Source organism: Neovison vison, chromosome 5 (genome assembly GCF_020171115.1).
Source record: "Neovison vison isolate M4711 chromosome 5, ASM_NN_V1, whole genome shotgun sequence".
NCBI lineage: Eukaryota > Metazoa > Chordata > Mammalia > Carnivora > Mustelidae > Neogale > Neogale vison.
In genome coordinates this window covers 152673470-152690796 of record NC_058095.1, presented here as the reverse complement: position 1 = coordinate 152690796, position 17327 = coordinate 152673470, and the positions used below count along the sequence as shown (strand labels likewise).

The window sequence follows — 17327 nt, the reverse complement described above, 5'->3', positions numbered from 1 at the left end:
GCCAACTATCTGGGCACTTTGTCACATCAAATTATAGCCTTTTAATGAACAATGTATTGTACATTCAAAATAGGTATATTTTAAATCTGGTCAACATGTAATTCTAATAAAATAAACTTATTTTTGCTACCTTTGGAACAGGTATTTCTTCTTTTGGAAAGAAGAAATAGAAAAATGAAGAAAGAGTCTTCTCACCAGTTGATTTAGTCTACGAGCATTTTTGGTTTGCAAATCCAAACTTATTAGACTACAGTTCACATTTTATATTAATACATTTTCAAATGGAGTCAGTAAATATGAATTTAATAAACATTTATCTTTATTCCTGAGGAGCTAATAATATTTCAGAATTGATAATGGAAATTGGTTATTTGAAATTGCATTTCTTTTATGAACTATAACAAAATATGTAGACTTGGAGCTTCGATTTGCTTCTCTACCAGCTGATTGTCTTTTTGGTGGATAGTCAAATGGATTTTTAAATTGAGCTGTATGAAATTGAAAACTCTCTAAAATATTTTCACATGACCATAATTATAAGCAGCTCAGTTCCCTTGTGTTATCTTTCATTATAGCATGTGCCTGAGAAATTAGCAAATTACATTTTCATGTGGGCAGCAGTGTTAAATATTTCTCTGCATATCTGAAACTAATTCTTACATCATCTTATTTGGAAATAGAATAGCCCAGGAATAGTCACTCTGGTCATCTGCTTATTTTTAAGGTTGGAGGCAGGGGAGCTAGGAAGGAAAGAAGAGAATAAAAAGAAAAAAAAAAAAAACCTATTGACAAAGGTTCTCCTTCCCTCCAATCTCTACCTTTTCCGCTATCACGTGTAGGATCGTAAAACTGCCCTCTTGCAAACTTGAGTAAGCACAGATGCACACCATGTTCCAGGGAGTTCGCAAGGCGCTAGGTTAAACCAGTTTCCTAAGCCATGAAAGAATGTGCCAAATGATGATGACTGTAGCAAAATGGATAAGAATTTCCATCTGGAAGCTAGAAAGAACCTTAGACATCTTCTAGAAATGTTATGTATATTCATCCAGGTTGCTTACCTTTTGAAATAAATGTGCGTTCTCTTCCTTGATAGGGTAATCTCTAGAAGTACATTTTGTATTTGTCCTTTACAGAAAGGGGAAAGTTAGGTATTAAAATTCCAATCAGCAATACCTCAGAGAACTCCCATTTTAGGCAATTTTTGCCATTGTTGCAAGAGTAGATACTGATCTGTGGCATTCGGTATATTTTAATCACTGAGAAACGTGAAGAAAAATTTAATCAGATTGTTCAAGACACTGTGTTTTTTGGTGTCTTTTGCCTCTACTCTTCAATATTGCTTTTAGCAACACTACAGTTATAACTATGTATAACTAGCTAAGTTATAACTAGCAAATGAATAGCATTTGGCGGTTTAGCAAATCCTGTGTAGTTCACTGAAAGGAGTACAGTTTTATTGAAACTTAATTGTATTGAAGCTTCTATTAATTAACTCATAGGAGAAATGGGGAAGTTACCATAGTTAACAGAAAAAGATCAGGTATTTTTCCTTTTAAAAGGGTAATTAAAACATTAAAACCATAACAAAGTTTTTAGAAAGTAAAGAAGTGGTGATTAACTAAATTCTGGGTCCTTCATATGCTGTCTAGAGAGAGTATTTAAATATCCCCCAAATAATATTTCACAATGTTTAAAAAACAAAGTAGGGGTGTGTGGGTGATTCAGTTGGTTAAGCATCTACCTTTGGCTCACGTCATGATCCTGGGTCCTGGGGTCGAGTCCTGCATCGGGCTCTTTACTCATTGGGGAGCCTACTTCTCCATCTGCTCCCTCCCTTGCCCCCCTGTTCTCTTTCTCTCAAAAAAAGAAATAAAATCTTTTAAAAAATATATTAATTTACCCTAATATCCTAATACACAAACATACTGGATTTAAAAGAAGATGTTTGACCAAATATTTTCTCTTTTTAAAAATCTAAATGTGTTGGAACAGAAACCAGTCTCACAGAAAATGTACTTATCCGGCTATGGTGTGGAGCTAGCGATTAAAAGTACAGAATACAAAGCTTTGGATGATACCCAAGTTAAAAGTAAGTTTACTCTCTGAACTTGAGCAGAATAAAAATTTGGATGCTTATATACTTTTTAAAAAAACAGTAACTGACTATAATCTTACACAGGTTCATTTGAGGCTGGAGATGGGGTACACTTGTTTCTCCTTAGTTTAGAATTTGATTATATTCTGAAAGAAATATATTTAATATTGTGGGACTCAAAAACATCTTTAAAAATTGGGGGAAAAAATCTTGTTTTGCTTTATCTGGTGGCTTCGCCACCATTGTGAACAACACATAAAAAATGGTAACCTAGACAAGGCAGGCTGAGGCAGTAGATGAGGCTGGTCATGGCTGTGGTGACCGCCGGGTATGGCCAGCCAGCCTGGCCTGGAGGTGGGGCTGAGGGCATGGGGTGTCTCACGGGGTACCCAGCCAGTCGGGGGCTGGTGGTGGAGGTATCTAAGGGGGTCAGTGTCTCAGTCAGTCTGAAAGTTCATGGGCCACACATGGTGTTAGGAAGCTTTGTCTCACATGTTTGTAATGATGTTAGCAGGATACTGCTGCTCTTGAAGTAGGATAGGAGAGGCCTGGGGGTTGCTAGTTTAGATGAAGTAGATTCGGTTATATCTGTGATCTACAAACCTGTATCTATGATTGTGCTTAAGCTACATGCTCTAGATAAAGGACTCTGGAGTCCCTGAAGAAGCTAAAGTAGTTTTCAGATGCTTGTGAAAATCTTTTATTAACTGGTTCATCCAAAATTTATTTATACCTGATTCTTGATTAAGTTTTTTTTTTAAAGATTTATTTATTTGAAAGAGTGAGCGCGTGCACGTGTGCAAGCCGGGGGGAGCGGGAGGTGATCACAAGCAAACTCTGGGCTGAGCAGGAAGCCGCATGTGGGCTGAGCTGAAATCAGGAGTCAGATACCCAACAAGCTGAGCCACTCAGACACCCCTGGTTAAGAGTCTTTAATTTGAAAAAAAAAAAAGTCTTTAATTTGGAAGTGCCTGGGTGGCTCAGTGGGTTAAAGCCTCTGCCTTCAGCTCAGGTCGTGATCCCAGGGTCCTGAGATGGAGCCCTGAGTGGGGCTCTTTGCTCATCAGGGAGCCTGCTTTCCCCTCTCTCTCTCTGCCTGCCTCTCTGCCTACTTGTGATCTTTGTCTGTCAAATAAATAAAACCTTTAAAAAAAAAAAAGAGAGAGAATCTTTAATTCATTCTTTTATATGCTCTCAGATGGGGCTTCTACTTCAACTTCATCTATTAAGGATGTGCTCCTGGAGGCCCTGCTCTCATCACAGATCTAGCTCTGGACACTCCTCCTGACTGTGCTTCAAATACAGATCTGTATCACTGTTAAGTCCTCTCAGTTAGAGTTGCTGGAAAAGTATAGAGCAAATACGAATATTCAGATTTTAGATATTTCTATATAGCTTATATGTAGCTTTACAGTGTTTTGTAATTTAGTATTTTACTTAATAGTCACAACAGTGACATAAGGCATTTTCTAGCTATTGGGCCTGTGGAATCTTCTTTGAAAGGTCAGATAAAAAAATTTTATAAAGTCAGGTGATCACATTAATGCTCTGTACTACACATTACACACTAATTCTCTCATCAGCCTCTAAACGTATGTGTGCAGTAGATCTGATCTTCATTCGAGTAGACACTCCTTTCATTCAGTTCTGTTTTTTCCCTCTGTATACGTCAGACGTCTAACTGGCTTTCTGTCTGATCTTTGGCCTTCTGTGCCCCGAGTCCTCCTTTCCCCCTAAAACAGATGGATTAGTGTTCTTCACGGTGCTTTCAGGTTGAAAGCCTTATGATGAAATCTGACTTTGTGACTCCACTGGTTAAAATCCCGCAGAGGCTCGCCATAACCTCCCTCATAAATCCTAGTACTGTAGCATTGCAAAGAAGCTTTTCATACTCCAGCCTCTTTCCACTTTGTCACTGCCCCTCAGCGTCTCATTTGTACCTTCTGTTCTGCAACACCAAACTACAATACAGAATAGTTTTCTGTTGCCTCGATGCCTCCACGTTTGGCTCTATGCTAAACCTTCATGACCTCTATCAAGTACTTTTATCCCTTAGCATATGCTGTTCCCTCTGCCTGAAACCTTCTCCTTGGTCCCGCTTTTCTTTCATCAAAGGCCTATTCATCTTTTAAAACTTGAAACTATTAGTCAGTACCTCTGAGATGAATGCCTGTCTTTTTGCTCTGCCAAGGGTGGTTTTCTCTTTTCTCTATCCCACATATTCTATGCTTTCCTTCATAGAAGTTTTACACACTGTATTAAAATTGTCTCTCTCTCTCCTTTCTGCCAAGTGGAGTTTGTGTCTTTTCTGTCTCTCTTCCTCGTGTTTATCTGGCAGGAAACAGACATCATAGTAGGCAGCCAATAAACGTTTGCCTGATGGAGAAATGAAAAGGAGGAGAAGGAAGACTGAATCAGCACCCAGGGCTTTTAGCAGTAGTCCTGGGGATGCGGGCCTTCAGGAGAGAGAGGGGAGGAGTGTATTGGAGGGGCTCAGGCACACTCCCAGAGCAGCCCCAGAGGAACATAACGATGTCTTGTGCTCCCACATACCCTGTACTTACACCGGTTACCACCCTGTATGTTATAATTGTCTGGGGAGTAGAGGAGAAGGGAAGGGGAAGGGAAGTGACTGTAACATGTTATATCCTTACTTTTTGAGGCCATGAGTTTTGGTGTCTTTCTAAAGATTTCTTGATTGTCTTTAAAGGCATTGGATATAGTAGGGCTTGGAGCTCCTGCCTGGCTTAAGAGCTAAAGGAAGAGATTATGCTGAGTGAAATAAGTCAAGCAGAGAGAGTCAATTAGCATATGGTTTCACTTATTTGTGGAGCATGACAAATAGCTTGGAGGACAAGGGGTGTTAGAGAGGAGAAGGGAGTTGGGGTAAATTGGAAGGGGAGGTGAACCATGAGAGACTATGGACTCTGAAAAACAATCTGAGGGGTTTGAAGTGGCGGGGGGGGGTGGGAGGTCGGGGTACCAGGTGGTGGGTATTATAGAGGGCACAGATTGCATGGAGCACTGGGTGTGGTGAAAAAATAATGAATACTGTTTTTCTAAAAATAAATAAATTGAAAAAAAAAAAGCTAAAGGATTCGTTGCAACCGCTTTGGTTTATGATTCTGGTTGTAAAATAGAACTGGACTGTAAAATAATTTGTAAAGCGTTGGTTCAATATTTAATGATCCAAGCCTGTTTAGAAAGAGAGCACGCTCAGAAATAGAAGTGTGTACCAGTGAGCTGGGCTGTGAAAGGAAAACAAGGTAAAATAAAAGGAATTTAAGTTTGCATTCTTCTCATTTTTGATGCCCTGTTCCTTTCCCAGTCTGAAAATGTTTTTGTTTTATCTTTGTTTCCAAAACAGCAGCAACCAATACTACTGTGGAGGATAAGGTTGAGACAAATGAGGTTCAAGGATTTCTCTTCCTGAAATTAAAGTGAGTCTGAATTGAAACGAAGTTGCGTTGCTGTGCTCTTAACTTTTAAAGGAATTCACTGTGCTGTGTGCTGTTGCATGTTTCATCTTCTTAAAATACACCTGTAATCAGTTTTATTTATTACAGAAGTCATACATGATTAATGCAAAACACAATGGAAAAATAATCATGATTTTCGCTGTATGATGAGTATGATTGGCAAAATAGGAATTGGAAATGATCAAAGTTATCTTTGTCAAAAAACATTATAGAATCTCTTACAGAACTACTGGGATAGAAAAATCATGGTTAGTATTGGATCATTAGCATGTAATAAACAAAATTTTTGTGCCTCAAAAAAAGAGAAAATATTTATTTTCTTAAATTTCTGTGTGCAGGTTGCCATATTAAAAACCTTTTAACATCTGGTCTTAATTTCATATACATGTGTAAGTAACCACTCAGAAATTAAAGTTGTGTCCCCCCCCCCTCCTTTTTTTTCCTGCATCACTGATTGAAGAGCAAGAATAGGATGGTGAGTGCTCTCTGAAGACCCATGAAAGGGGATTGTTGTCGTTTATATGTGTTTTCCCTTATTTACAGGAAGGGAAAGTTTGTGATTTCATTACAAAGGCAAAATTAATTAAAGGTAAAGGACAGTTTTTATTAATAGTTTTAATTTTTGCCTGATATTCTATTTATAAAGGACACCAAGGTCAGTTCTCCTCTTGAGTAGATATTGTTACAGAGCAAGGGAACATTTTTGGAGACTGTGCTAATTTATACAGATGACGGGGTTATATTTCTCAACTGCATTGGCCCAGTGGTGTACTAGTGGCCTTAAGAACTTAATGCATGAAACAGATTTATTAAGGTATTTATTTAGTAGATAATAATACATTTTATTCCATTGTCAGCTGTCTCAACATCTTGGAACCCACAGTTCTATTCTTTTTTTCTTAATTCTCTTTTAAACATAACCTTTTATTGGAATAAATCGCACATCTCACAAGAAGCTTTTGGAACTCTGGGATATTAGTTTCTTAAAAGAAGAAATGCTCAAAATTAGTTCTCGATTGAGGCAGAACCCTTTGCTTTGAGATATTATATGAATAAAGTATTTTTATCTGGGTTATATAAATTCAGCAGTGAAAATTGTTAAGATTATGGCTAAATATGAAAAATAATACTCATAACTTAATATTCTGTGATTTAAAATATTTGAGAAAGGGGTTAATTTAATTCATAGAGAATTTCCTTTTGAGAGCCATTCTGTGCTTTTCCACTTCACTGTAAGAACAGTTGAGTCATTTTGACTTTTTTTTTTTTTTTTTAAGATTTTATTTAGTTATTTGACAGAGAGACAGTGAGAGAGGGAATACAAGCAGGGGGAGGGAAAGAGGGAGAAGAAGGCTCCCCCTAAGCAGAGAGCCTTATGTGGGTCTCGATCCCAGGACCCTGGGATCATGATCTGAGCCGAAGGCAGATGCTTAATGACTGAACCACCCAGGTGCCCCTTGATTCATTTTTAAAACATGGTCCCATGTAATAAAATTGCATGATATTATCAATATGTTTATTGTTAAACATAAGATAAATGCATTTCTGTGTATATGGTTCTGTGTATTTTTTTATTTCACTTTTTAAAATCTTTTTACTGTTGAAAATACGTGTTTTGTAAGTTGTGTTGGAGGTAAAGTTTTTTTTTGAAGAGAATACTATTTAACTCTTAAAGGGTACCATGTCTTGATTTCGTAAGAGAAGAAAGAAGCCACATTTGGGATCCTATGTGTGGTAAAATGTCATTCCTACTACATTATTTTTTGGCACTCTCAAAAAAGATACCTAGGCAAAATAAACTTACTGAAGATTTTTTAAAATTGCAGAGATGGAACTTTTTGGAAATAAACTCCAGGATTGTATAGGAAGTATTGATGCTTTCCTTATAAAATGGTTTTGTTTTATTTTTTATTTTTATTTATTTATTTATTTATTTATTTTTAAAGATTTTATTTAAATCTTTAAATAAATAGAATAGAACTGTGGGTTCCAAGATGTTGAGACAGCTGACAAATAAATAGAGAGAGATCACAAGTAGGCAGAGAGGCAGGCAGAGAGAGAGAAGGAAGCAGGCTCCCTGCTGAGCAGAGAGCCCGATACGGGACTCGATCCCAGGACCCTGAGATCATGACCTGAGCTGAAGGCAGTGGCTTAACCCACTGAGCCACCCAGGCGCCCCAAAATGGTTTTGTTTTAAATTATAAAATCAACACTAGTAATTTCTAAAATGTTAAAAAGTGTAGGCTCTAAAAGCTAAGAATTCTGCCCTCACCCTTGAGTCCCTTTTAGATAATGTTAACATGTTACAATTGAGAGTCTATCCCTTCAGGTTTTGGTTTGTTTTGTTTTATGTATTGAAAAAAGTGCTCATACACGGCTCTCATTATTTTTAAGCTCTGTGGACATAGTTGCATCACGATGTACTTATTATCTTGGTGAATAGTTTGTTTTTGTCTAATTATTTGAAAGGGTTAATTTCAAAAATATAGTGCTTGTATAATTTGTAGTAGGTGATGATAATTAACATTACTTCATATTCTAATGCAGAGAAAGGTATTCCGATCTTAGAGATAATCTGACAACATTCCAAAAATACCTGATTGAGAGTAGCAAAGAAATGACGCCTTTGAAAGTCTGGGAACTACAAGGTATAGTATTTTGGTCAACTTTAACATAACATTTTGGTAACTGATCTCTGTTGTGTTAAATAAACTTTTATATAACATGATATAAATTATTTTGTAGATAGTAATTACTGATATGAATTTTTATGGAAATTGGTATTTAATTAAAAGGCTATCCATCAAGCAAATCATATAAGAGTTAAAATTTTATGAAGTGTAGTTGTTTGATATTATCTAATCATTTTTAAAGTGTATACTGATTTATTTGGTAGGTTCATTTTAAGTTTTAAATCACATTTCAAGGAGTCTATAATGTTGATTAAAAATCCTGTCCAGTCAGTCAGGAAATCAGAACTAAATCATACTAGTTTTCTTCTGTTTAAAATTTTGAACTTAACAGACCATTGCATATTTCAGTATTAGCTTAGAACAGCCTCGTGCTGACCTCTTGTAAGCAGGTATCTTGTGATCAGAATTTAGTTTGAACTGTAAGTCCTTTTCGATTTGTAATTTTCTTTTTTATTACTTGTGATTTTTAGTCATTCGTGGGGACATCATTTTGCTGTGTCATCCGTACCTCCTATCACATCGCCCATCAACTTTCTATTAACAGCTTATTGAGATAACTGACATACTATACAGTTCACCCCTTTAAAATGTACCATTCGATGGATTTTAGTATATTTTCTGAGGCTTTTTTACTGTCACCACAGTCAATTCTAGAGTATTTTCATCACCCTGAAAAGAAAGTAACATCCCCATTCACAGTCACTGCCCACTTCTCTCCAATTTCTCCAACTGTTGTAGGCAAACACCATTCTGCTTTCTCCTTCAAAATGTTCTCCAGGGAACCCATAATTTAGAAAATACAGTTGTAGGTGATCGCTGTAGGTGGTGGGGTGCTTTTGAAGGCTTGTAAACAGGGAACATGCTCAGTCAGCTTAGTTTTAGTGGATCTGGCTGACCACTGAGTAAGATAGATTTGAATGGACCAGAAACAGGAGCTCTGGATAAGACGTCCTTGAAATACTCTGGTGAGAGATTGCACTGTGACAGTGGTAGCCAGCACGGGAAGGAAGGCTGGATTGAGCAAATACTGAGGAGATGAAAGGAGTCAGAGATGGCTTGAAGATTTCCAGCTTTGAGCCTGAATAGAGCGAATATAAAACATGACAGTATGTTTCAGGGTTGAAGGTGGAGTTCAAGAATAATGACACTGATGTTTAAAAGATTGCTTAAAGTGACTGTGACGTGTTCAGATGAGGGGTCCAGTAGTGGGGTGAACTAAAGTCTGTAAGCTAAAAGAAGATGGAAAGAGCTGAACATCTTAGCATAAAGCCTTACAAGGGAGGAGGGGCTAAATGGTTCTGCAGAATGACCAGTCGGTACACGAGGGCTGGGGCTGTGGTGTTCATTCACCTCGGGAACAAGCTGTGGGGAGTGATGACAAATGGAGGAGCACATTATAGAAGCTGACCAAAGTAGATTTCCAAGACAGAGTAAGTAAGCAATCTCCCTTTTCCTATTTTATTGATTTACCAAGTATTTATTCTGTATCTACTACATGTCAGCTATGTCCATACATCCATGGTTTTATAATTTTTGGCTGAGGGCTACAGTAGGAAACCTATTTTACATCAAGACCCATATACAAGTGTATGATGTAAGAATGCATAGATATGCTCAGAACTAAAAGTATATATATGAAAATAAAAGCTTCACATGCATTATGTATACTATATTTTATTCAGTCTGACAAACTTTTTTTCTACCCTGTTTATTTAGAAAAATAACTTTGTACTACCTGTTCATCTGATTTCACTACTAATGGGTTCCAGCTGACATTTTGGAAAACACTAGATTCTGAAGATAAACTGAGCTAAAATAGACCCTACATTATCTTCAGAAGATCTCAGATAAACATAAAAAATTTGAAAACCAGTATAACAATTGGGAATTGTAATTGCTCTAAAGCAAAGGTAGATAGGATTAAGACGGGTATATGCGGGAAGATCCAAGCTGGTGAGCATGAGGGACGGGGAGAGATAGGGCAGTCTTTGCCATGAAGTGGTTACTGAATTGAGATCTGAGGAGGGGCTGGAATAAATCTGGGGGTGGGTTATTTAGAGAGAGTGCAAAGATCACTGGGAGCCGTTGGATATGTATACATGAAGGAGATAACCAAGAACGTGGCTAGATTGTGGTTTGCTCCGCTGCATGGACAGTGGTGTTTGCTGAGAAGAGAAGACTAAAGAGGACCAGCTTTGGGCAAAGATGGGGCAGGAATATCACAAAGTTATTATTAAACATGCTGCTTTTGAAATATCCAAGTGGTAAATCAGTTAAATAGATACAGTGTAGGACTTAAATAGTTACTTATGAGCCATTAAGTATGGAACAGTTTAGAACAAAGCAAAAAGTGTAAATAGAATCTGATGATGTTATATTCATTTGGTTATTTATATTCTGATTTCATAAGTGAATTTTCAGGGACTTTCAAATGACTTGCGCACAGAAAGTTGGTCATGTCAAGGAGAATTACATTCATGTTATAAAACATTTTTAAAGACTGGTTGTGTTCTCAAGCCCGAGTCAAAGATAGCTGTCCGTGATCATCACACTGTTGATTGCCAGTGATAAAAAATTAACCAACACCCAACTTTTGTAGCAACATGGACGGGACTGGGAGAGATTATGCTGAGTGAAATAAGTCAAGCAGAGAGAGTCAATTATCATATGGTTTCACTTATTGTGGAGCATAACAAATATCATGGAGGACATGGGAAGTTAGAGAGGAGAAGGGAGTTGGGGCAAATTGGAAGGGGAGGTGAACCATGAGAGACTATGGACTCCGAAAAACAATCTGAGGGTTTTGAAGGGGCGTGGGGTGGGAGGTCGGGGTACCAGGTGGTGGGTAGTATAGAGGGCACGGATTGCATGGAGCACTGGGTGTGGTGCAAAAATAATGTATACTGTTACGCTGAAAAAAAAAAAAAAAACAAATGAGTAAGAAAAAAAAAATTAACCAACACCATGTCTGGCAAAGTGCTAGGCTATTTATATACAGTATCCTAATTACTTTTTTAAAAACTCATATGAGTTAGATATCCCACTTTTCCAGATGAGGAAATTAAGATATGGAACACATAAAATAATGAGTCTAAGTTCACAAATCTGACAGAGACAAATCAGGGGTATCTAAAATGAGCAGGTCTGTCTCATTATAAGGCCTAATTCTTCCTTCTGCCCAGCATCCTGCTTTTTGAGTATAAAGTTGTACAACCAAATAATGTCAGGCAAGATCTTTGACCATACACTTTCCTCTTTATAAGTTGTTACTTACAAAGTAAGTATAGGTCAGGTAAGTAATTATTAAGTTTTCTTGCCTAAGACTATGTACATTCCTAAATATATACACATCAGTCAAAAATTGTGTTGCTTATAAATGCCTTTAATAGCAATAGAATAAGAAAGAGAACATAAAGGAGCTTGTAATTTTGCTAGTCATTTATTCATTCATCAATATTTAGTGAGTACTTAACTTGTGTATCAAGTACTTCTTTTCAGTGAAAACATTTAATTTCTACTCTCTTAGCAAATTTCAATTATGCAGTACAGTGATGCCAATGCTGGTCGCCCGGGCATACATTAGAATCTTAGACCCTCTTCATCTTTAGCTGAAAATTTATGCCGTTTTCTCAACCTCTCCCTCTTTCCTCTATCCAGTCCTAGGCAGCTACTTTTCTACTCTCTGTTTGTGTGAGTTTGACTTTTTTTTTTCAATTTTTACGTAAGTGATTCTGTACAGTATTTGTCTTTCTCTGTTTGGCTGTTTTCACTTAGCATAACCCCCAGGTTTACCACATTGTTACAAATGGCAGGATTTTTCTTCTTTTTAATGCTGAATAATATCCTGTTGTATGTATATGCCACATTTTCTCTAACCGTTCACTCATTTGTAGACATTTAGGTTGTTTCCATCTTGGCTGTTGTGAATAATGCTGCAGTGACCATGGGAGTACAGATATGTCTTTGAGATACTGATTTTATTTCCTCTGGAAACATACCCAGAAGTGGGATTGCTGATCCCACTGTGATTTTCGTTTTAATTTCTTGAGGAATCACCGTATGGAATCACTATCATGTCTTCCATAGTGGCTACACCAGTTTACCTGAGTTCCTTGGATATTTTTGTTATTAACCCCTTATCAGATGATTTGCAGATATTTTCTTTTTATTTTGCAGCTTGCTTTTCCATTTTGTTGATGATTTCCTTGCTGTGCAGAAGCTTTGTAGTATGATATAGTCCCATTTGTTCATTTTCACTTTGCTGCCTTTGATTTTGGTCCCAAATCCAAAAAATCATTGCTATAACTAATGATGAGGAGCTTACCCCTATGTTTTCTTTCAGGATTTTATGGGTTTAGGTCTTAAATTTAAGTCTAACCCCATTTGAGTTGTATTGTCTAAGATAGGGGCCCATTTATTTTCCTTCTTTTGCATGTGAGTGTCCCGTTTTTCCCAGCACCACTTATTAAATAGAAAGTCAGTACTTCTTTGCAGGAAGTGATCCTCTTCTAGAAGGATCTTAGTAAGAGAAGCACTGAGCAATGGCTGTTGTGTTTGGCAATTATTCACTGCGGTGCCTGAACTGGAAACATGCTGAAGTAGGCTGGGGAAACGCCATTTAAAGTTACTCAGCTAGAAAGTGATACAGAGCTAGGATTTGAACCTTGGTTGTTATGCTGTCCATCCCATGGGAAGCTGTGCTAAGAACATTTCTTCCTAAGCTTTGACTCCCAACCCAACTCACCACACTGAGAACATGGAAATAAAACCAGCCTTGTTATGCTAAACTGGTTATTTTACTAATATATGGTAAGCTGGGTTTCTAACCATGGTAAAATGTTACAGAGAAACAATATTTTTCACTGGTCCATAATGAACAAAATTCAGCTTTAAAATCTTTTCTGACTCTTGACAAGGTAAAGGAGACCAAGTAAGATGACTGCTTCCGGCGTACTGGAGACTGAACACAAAAGCCACAGTTTTCTTAACAGAGAACTGTAGTATTGGGGAAAATACCAAGTCTAGGATTTTATTTTCATTGTGGTATAAAGGTGAAACATTTTGAAAGAGAAAGCAAATGTTTGCTATTTACTGAGTTGTACACACTGGATTTTTTAAAAATTAACATATAATGTATAATTATTCAGGGGTGCAGGTCTGTGAATCATCAGTCTTACACATTTCACAGCACTCACCATAGCACACACCCTCCCCAGTGCCCATCACCCCGCTGCTCTGTCCTTTCCCTGCAACCCCCAGCAGCCCTCACTTTGTTTCCTGAGATTAAGAGTCTTATGGTTTGTCTCCCTCCTCAGTCCCATCTCATTTCATTTTTCCCTCCCTTCCCCCCACGAACCCTGACCCTGCCTCTCAAATTCCTCATCAGAGAGATCATATGATAATTGTCTTTCTCTGATTGACTTGTTTCGCTTAGCATAATACCCTCTACTTGCATCCACATACTTACGAATGGCAAGATTTCATTTCTTCTGATGGCTGCATAGTATTCAATTGTATGTATATCCCACATCTTCTTTATCCATTCATCTGTTGATGGACATCTAGATTCTTTCCATAGTTTGGCTATTGTGGACATTGCTGCTGTAAACATTTGTGTGCATGTGCCCCTTTGGATGGACACATTGGATCTTAAAGTTCTTTCCAGGATTGTCTCCTCAGAGCTCTTTTTTCCTTTATTCTTACAAGAGCTTTTTGTTGCATGTTTTCATTAAACCTAGAAAAAATAGTTTTGCATCAACATTTCTTTTCCCATACCTCTTTCTGAAGCTATACTGTAATTGATGGAAAATAATAGGTATTAAATGATAATAGGTATTAAATGATAACTAATCCTTTATAAAAGTGTAAAGCTTACCTTATTTGGACATAAGTGATAGCCTTACATTTAAAACTTTTGAAGAATGTTAAATATAAGAGTGTTTATATATATATATATATATATATATATGTATAATAACATGGCAAGAAGTGTTGACTAAGTTATTTAAATTACATGGAATGTCTATAAAAATCTGATACTATTTTTTTCCCCCAGATCTTAGTTTTCAGGCAGCTTCTCAAATAATGTCCACTCCAGTTTATGATGCCATAAAATTAATGAAAGACATTTCACAGAACTTCCCCATAAAAGCCAGGTATGTTAAAATTTATTACTTTGATTAAAGCCAGAACCCTTTCCATTAAATAAATTTTATGAAAATAGCTGATTTCATTTTAACATAGTTATATCAATTCTCACAGATACAGTGTTAATGAAATCAGGGTATTTCTTGATTATGCATGGTTTTTTTAATCAGGAAAATACTGGTTTGTGTATACATGTGTGTACACTGCAGTATAGAACTCTTGAATTAGACACAAATGGAAAGGAAAAATAATTTATTGAAGTTATTTAAACATAAACAGTGATATGATAATCCAGCTATGGTAAACTTATTTAAGGAATGAATAATGAGGGAATATTTTTTCTCTTTTCTAGGTAGGGGGTTTTGAAAAATACTATTCTAAATAGATTTATGCCCAGAGTATGGCTAGATCATGTTCTTACCCTTTCAGATTTTAAACAGGTAGTAGTGTCTTATTTATGGAAAATTTTATGGAGGACTTTTTTGCCAATAGGATACCTAATGGAACTCCTTCCAGAAATACTGATTTTACATTAAATATATCTTGCAGTTCAATAGATAATACTTAAGCATGTCTAAAAGTAGTCAGTACTTTTACAAAATAACAAAGTCTTGTGCATTTGCAGTCTGGTTAGGAATGACAAGCTCTACAATTATAAACAACCAGTGAAAATAAGTTAGCTTTTCTGGAAGACACAGAGCATGTGACAAGTGCAGCCGTATTTTTCTGGAAGGAACGGGAGGATGTTCCTGCCGTGACCGCAGCCCTTCTCCACCCATGGGGGTTTGCTGTGCCTCTGTGTGTCTCAGACGCTGTGTTGTACATTTGTCCACAGTGCAAACTACTGAATTTTAAATCTAGATTTTCTTTCTTTTGTAAGACAAATAAATAATATAGTTGGTCACAAGATAACAAGAACCTTTCCAGGGGACCCTGAAATAGAGGAGTTTGTCAACTTATTTATAGATTAAGAATTAATGTATTGATGTAATTCTTTGTGTTAATTCTAGCTTAAACAGTCAAGAACGTGAGAAGTCAGTATATACTAAAACAGAAGTATGCACGTGTATATAAATGTTTAGCTGCACTGCTGTTTCTGAAATTACTAGATCAAATATGAATTAAGTAAAATAATTCTAGTTTTAAGAAGACCATTAATTCACTCTTTTGACAGTAAGTCAGTTGTAATTCAGGGTTCTGTTGCTAAACTCTGCTCTCATTTTGTGGTTGATCTCTGAAATAATTGCAAACTACAGTAACACTGCTTAGTGGCTAACTTACAGGCTTGAGCATATCTGTAAAGCCACTCTTCAGACAATCAGTAAATGAGAACATATTTTATAAATTAATGAAAAATTTGTATTATCAAATTATCTGTTGTAATTTCTCTCAAATGCTGCCATGTTTTAGGAGATAATACATACCTATTGTGAATTGTCTTAAGATACACCTTTCTGCTTGCGTTTTACTTTAAAGCTGAACTTTGCATTATAAACCTTTTAATTTTTCAGCATCAAATTGACGAATAATGTAACTAATTTTGCTAGGAGTTGATAACTCCTGTTTAAAAAAAAAATCTTCTCTGTCTTTAAGTTATAGGGGATATTCAAGATTCAATAAGTGCAATCAGTTTTATTATTTGTTTAGAGCTTACGTGCACTGGTAGAGGTCCCAGGTTAACCAAAATCCTTATGTCAGGTATTCTGAAAATTGCCCATTGCATTGACACATTTGATGATATTGGTAATTTCATACGAAATTTCTCTGTCTGGGCCCAGTAGCACAAAACAGTGTTTTCAGTCAAGTATATGAAAAATAAGTATCTAGTAGTAAACAAGTTTTGACAGTACTTAAAGCATACAGTTAGTGCAGGTGAGCCCTTTTTTAAAATTAAGGTTTTATTTTAATTCCAGTGTAATTAACATACAGTGTTGTGTTAGTTCAGGTGTACAGTACACTGATTCAGCAACTCCATACATCTCCTGAGCGTACTTGAACTCTTGACAGTCTGTAATTCACCTCAATCGAACACCCTTGTCAGATGAAAGCCATTGTACCAGTTGTCAAATGGGCTGCATGGAAATGGATACTTTACAGTCATGAAACGTTTTGAATTTTTAGGTTCTTATCCAGAGTACTACTATAGTGAATTACAGATTAGTCTGAAACATTTAAGGAAAAATTAATTATATCCGTATTTATTTTCCCAGATCTCTGACCAGAATTGCTGTAAATCAACTTATGAGGGAGGAAATACAGGAAAATCAAAAGGTTTGTTTGAATTTTTTTTTCCAATTTACTACACTAATACCACTATTTTAGAGTTTGGATATTCAATTTTTGTGCAAAAAAGAAAATGATAATTTGTATTTTTTAGATTATTAAAACAGTTCAGGTTTTTCCATTTTTAGATTGTCAACTTTATGTAGCTTACAGTCTGTGATTCTAGCGAGTCTTTCCTGACATACAGCTTACTTCTTCATTCACCTGTATTCCAGAACTTCTGCCCACGTAGTATGGTTTTCTTTACAGGATAAAGAATAAAGCTATGAGTTAATTATTCTGTTTCTCATAACTGGTTTTTCTTTAAAAAGCTTGTGAGACCCGAGTCCGGTTTGGACCACTGGAACATTACTAGAATCGTATGTCATATAGGGCACCGTTGATCAGTAATTTGAAAAGATTCTTAAGAACCCAAATGACCCTAGCTGTGTTGGTATTTATAAAGTGCTTAGAACACCACCTGGATTAATGACATAGGACTGCCTTGGCTTTAAGAACTAGAACCAGATGCACAGGCCGCTGAACAGTAGGAGTTTGCTTTTCTCACATAAAGAATTATCGGAGTAGTTGGTTACAGACATGATTTTCCCTTCTGTGGCCGCGGAGTGGCCCCCGCAGCTCCAGACTTCT

The 17327-nt window shown here is 36.6% G+C and overlaps 1 protein-coding gene across 2 annotated transcripts in view; it reads left to right on the top strand.

The window, feature by feature from the left end:
* UGGT2 (UDP-glucose glycoprotein glucosyltransferase 2) overlaps positions 1–17327 on the top strand; it is a 197357-nt gene that overhangs the window by 55814 nt on the left and 124216 nt on the right. For both annotated transcript variants that reach the window (XM_044249974.1, XM_044249975.1), the window contains exons 6-10: positions 1993–2089; positions 5463–5535; positions 8122–8222; positions 14323–14422; positions 16625–16685. In XM_044249974.1, the coding sequence (XP_044105909.1) occupies positions 1993–2089; positions 5463–5535; positions 8122–8222; positions 14323–14422; positions 16625–16685 (432 nt within the window). The remainder of the gene's footprint in view (positions 1–1992; positions 2090–5462; positions 5536–8121; positions 8223–14322; positions 14423–16624; positions 16686–17327) is intronic.